This window comes from Sitodiplosis mosellana, unplaced genomic scaffold, assembly GCF_009176505.1.
Source record: "Sitodiplosis mosellana isolate CC-2019 unplaced genomic scaffold, AAFC_SMos_1.0 Smas_scaffold_6226, whole genome shotgun sequence".
NCBI lineage: Eukaryota > Metazoa > Arthropoda > Insecta > Diptera > Cecidomyiidae > Sitodiplosis > Sitodiplosis mosellana.
In genome coordinates, this window is record NW_022601467.1 from 18,990,078 (window position 1) to 18,994,535 (window position 4,458).

Genomic DNA, 4,458 nt, shown 5'->3' on the forward strand with positions numbered 1-4,458 from the left:
CAATATAACACATAAACACATTCGAATCAATCGAAGCTGTGCGAAGAATCAAAACGCTTGCAGCACAGCGGCATTATAGTGTCTCATTCATTGAGATGCACCGAGCTCAAAAGCAATACACAGCCAAACACAAGCCAAACAGTGCGCAGCCTACTACTCGTAGAGGCACTCCGATACGGCCAGCTAGCATTGGCTCATTTTAACCAATATTCTCTCATTCATGAAGCGACATGTCGATATATATCCACTCAGACACACATACACGCTCGCAATAAGATCGAAATTCAATGGTAACATATCAGAAGCACGTACGTTTTTAGCCGCAAGCATCATCGCAATGAGGCGACGAGTGTGTTGTCTCTTATAAATGCATATACACACACGCGCGCACATTCGATATATTCGAATCGCAGACTTGAATCCAGCGATATTTCAATCCCTCTCTAACCAATGTGTGTGCGCGTGACGGTTCGGCTAGTTCAGCGAAACGGCGCGTATACTTGTGAACGATACTATGTGTGTGAAGCGGGCAAATGAACGAACGAATGCGAACAAGAGTGAGACGACAACGTCACTCACACATCGACACAAGTCTAACCACTAGCAGCAATATTTGAGTACCGCCCAAATATGCCTTCGGCAACTAGCCGCAGGTTTAATTCGACAGTTTAATTTAGCCTTCTGGTCGGATAGTATCGTCTGGATTGTGTGCATGAACTGAATGTTGTTTATACGCGCGCGTGCGTTCGTCTTTTTGATCGTATCGAAACGAATCGAAGCGAGAAAAAATTTCTTCAATGAATTTGTGATTTTCGGTGTGAATTTCGTTGAATACATTGCTGCAAATGACATAAATGAAATAAACGAGAGAAAAAAGCGCAAAGCACAAAGAAGTGACAATTATTATTTATTTGACTGATATCTCAAAGCAAAACGGAAGAAAATAAAATCATTATTATTTGTTGTGTTTTTCTGCTGTTGATGTCTGCCTGTGAACGAGCGGGCGATAACGAAAGTGATCAACATGGACCAGTGTACTTAATCTCGAGCAGAAAAGGAAGTTGACGATGAAAGAAAAAGGAAATGAAATGGCTTGCTGATTTTTCTACATAATCATCACAAATCATCGAATTGTGCGGCTGTCACAAAGGTGTTTATCGTTTCTGGTGGCTAAATTATGTCAAATGACAAGTGTTAATGTGACCCATTGAATGAATACTAATATTTCGTTTTTTGGTTTTGAAAAATGATTTAAATATCAACAAATACCGACCGACCGAATTGAAAAAGAGATAGAGAGAAAAACAAAATCAAAGCAACGACAAAATAAAAAGTCATTACAGAGGCCGACACAACTAGTGGACCCAGAATAAAAATTAAGCAGTGAAAACTGATATAAATAAAAAACCATATCCATATATTCTCTTCTTGAAACCGAGAACAAATAAGAAATAAAAAAAGAAAAGAGTTGCAAGTGGTGTGGCTTGGCACAGCAGGAATTATGGCATAATTAAATCAATATTGTGTGAATTTTTAACCAATTTTTGATTACAAAACCCCCTTAAATTGACAACATACACTCACCGGCTAAATTTTCGATATCCAACAAAACGCACACACACGCGACAAATCTGGTGTTGTGATTTATGTAAATCTTTTGGGCTATTCCATTCCGCTGCGTTATATTCTTTTCTTGTGGCCGTCATTGAACATTTATTTGAAGCGATCATATCGGAAACTTTATCTCCGAGTGAGAACGTGTGAATTTTTGATTGAGAAAAAAGAAACCAACAAAACAAAACAGCATAGCCAAATCTGAAAAATTAACGAGACGAGACAGAGAAAAAAATTCATAATAATCGAGAAGAAGAGAGAAAAAAGAGACTCTAACTTCGAGAGAGAGAGAGAGAGAGAGAGAAAGAGATCCAACGAAAAATAAAAAATTGGTGCTCCGAAGCGATAGAGATAGTTTGTCGGATAGTTTGGGAATTTCATTGTGTGAATTATTATTAATGTGATGACAAACATGAATAATCAAGTAATTTTTTGTGGTGGCATTTAATTTATGAGAAAGAAGAAATTCAACGGCATTTGGCAAATTAAGCGAATTGGTGTTATTGCAGATCGATTTTCTCAGAGGTGTTGATTACGGTGTATGTATCTCTCGCTCTGTGTGTGTCTTTTTTTTCCTCTATTCGTGTTGTTGGAGCGAACTAGAAAAAAAGAATAAGAAAAAGTGGATTGCGATCGTGATTTGATTCGTTCGGAAACATTTGATTGAACTTTGCTGCCAGCCGAACCAGCATGTATAATAACAATTCAAGTGTTTATGAATGTGATAACACATAATTTCAATTTGAAACAAGTGCATTCAAGAGACGTGTGTTACAAATAACAATTGGATTTTGTGTACGGATTTTTGTCATCGGCCTTTTGTTTGCCGGCTGTACAATTTCACACAGCTTCCGGCTGACCGAAACAATTTGGAACAAACAAAAAAAGAAGAAGATTTGAACTCAAACGGATTTCATCAGTGCAACGTTGTGTATTTCGTGTGCAAACGCAAGACAAATACACCAATCCAAGTTAGGACAAATTCAGCAAAAAAAAAAAAAATCAAAAAAACAAACCACACTGATCATTCAAAATGACGATCAGAGATTTACAGTTTGGCTCATTAGTTGCCGCATTTTTCCTATTGCTGCGGATACAATGTGTAAGTAATCGCCATATTTTTTTTCTCCCTTCATTTTAGCCTATTTATTTTGCTGGTTGTTTATCTTAATTTCATGTTTAGTTATTAAGTTGTTTGCCTCTTCAATGAATGACAATGTTCTCGTGCCAAGACGTTGAAACATCGACTTATCAACCGTGTGCATGCGCCGAAAAACCAAACACAACGAAAATATCATAATTGGTGTGCCAAGTTGGGTTGTTCAAGTTATTCTCACGTATTTCAACTTAACGATTACGATGGCATGGCTCTTTAATCGGCTTGCTTGTTTCGATTTTAATTGGATTTGAGAGACTTTTTTATTGGTACAATGAGAAGAAAACCGCACGAAAAAATATCGAAACAAAAAAAACGAAGAGTGGTGAATCAAAAAAAAAAAAACAAGAATAAGAGCCACTTGTTTGGTTGAAAACGAATTTTTGTGTGGGCGATCCATTCCAGAGAGCCTGTTGCTCTCACTGCTCCATTCATGCACACGATGTGTAGTGCTGTTGGGTTTTGGTATTCGCATGCATCTGTGGCTTTGGTGGTTTTCAATGCTTTAAAATTGGCGTTTCTATTTGTTGTTTATGTAATTGTGTGGGTTTTGTACAATTTTGAGTCGCTTATCTTGTACACGTCGTTGATGTTCAACCAGAAATCTTAATTTTCAACAATTTGATCCATAAAACCGACATTCCCATACAAAGTGCACCGATTTTATTTTTTCTGTTTGCTGTTCGATGGAACAGTTTTCGCACCGCATACCATTTCAGTTTTCAAGTCAATAAATATCTACTCAGGTGTTGGTTAATTGTCAAGAAAACGTATTTTCGTTTTAGATTTATCGACTTTCAAAGCGTAAATATAAAATATTGGTGTTATGATATATGCAAAACGAACGGAATATTCTTGCGTCATTTTCGTTGTGATTTTTTTCCTGATCCGAAATGTATTCAAATCCCCAAGGTATTCGTGTTAATGCTACAAACAGCACATAAAACAATAAAACAACAACAACAACAATAAAACGGAATGAAACTCGGCGACGACAAGAGAAAAGAAAAATTATGCGCCATCATTAGAAATGAATGAATCAAGAGGTTTGGCACTATGTTTCTGAAAGACAATTTACTAAATTGGAATGATCAAACAGTCATTCATTAGAATTTCACACGACCAACAATATGAATGAAGAAAAAACGAAAGGTGTGTGTGTGTGTGTGTGTGTGTGTGTGTGATCGAAATGCTGTATAGTTTTGGCAAAAGGGTTCTTGAGAGAATTCAAGTTAGAGTCTCATTCGCGCATGTTAATACAGGCATTTTCGGATCAGTTTGCATCATCGACATCGATATGTTAAATAAACGCTAATTTTATCTAGTTCTCTTGCCTTCAGTTTGGTTTTTGTGTCTGTTTCGTATTTTTGTTTTCTTGCTTTGATTGCTAATGTCAAACTGGCGATTGGATTGGCTTTTTGGCTGGTTGACATTAATTCATTGATTAGTCGCATCTAATTGTTTGTCGACTCGCCGCTGATAAAGAGTTATGTGGAATGAGTGTCAGCCATCCATAAATTTCCAGTTTGAAATGTACAAACCACAACACACAACGGTTCGATTTCCTGTGGAACGTTAGAGGAGGTCAAAGTCATCCGGCCAAAGTCATTCTCTTGTATCCACACATCCACAGTCTTAATTCATGTTTTACATGATCCGTTTCACAAAACGTTGTGCTTTTTTTTCTC

General features: G+C 37.1%; 1 protein-coding gene across 1 annotated transcript in view; it reads left to right on the plus strand.

The window, feature by feature from the left end:
* Window positions 1-685: 685 nt before the first annotated feature.
* Window positions 686-4,458, plus strand: part of LOC129577813 (protein serrate) — a 119,616-nt gene continuing 115,843 nt past the window's right edge. Inside the window, exon 1 of the mRNA XM_055465409.1 lies at window positions 686-2,716. Coding sequence (XP_055321384.1) covers window positions 2,648-2,716 — 69 coding nt within the window. The 5' untranslated portion in view covers window positions 686-2,647. The remainder of the gene's footprint in view (window positions 2,717-4,458) is intronic.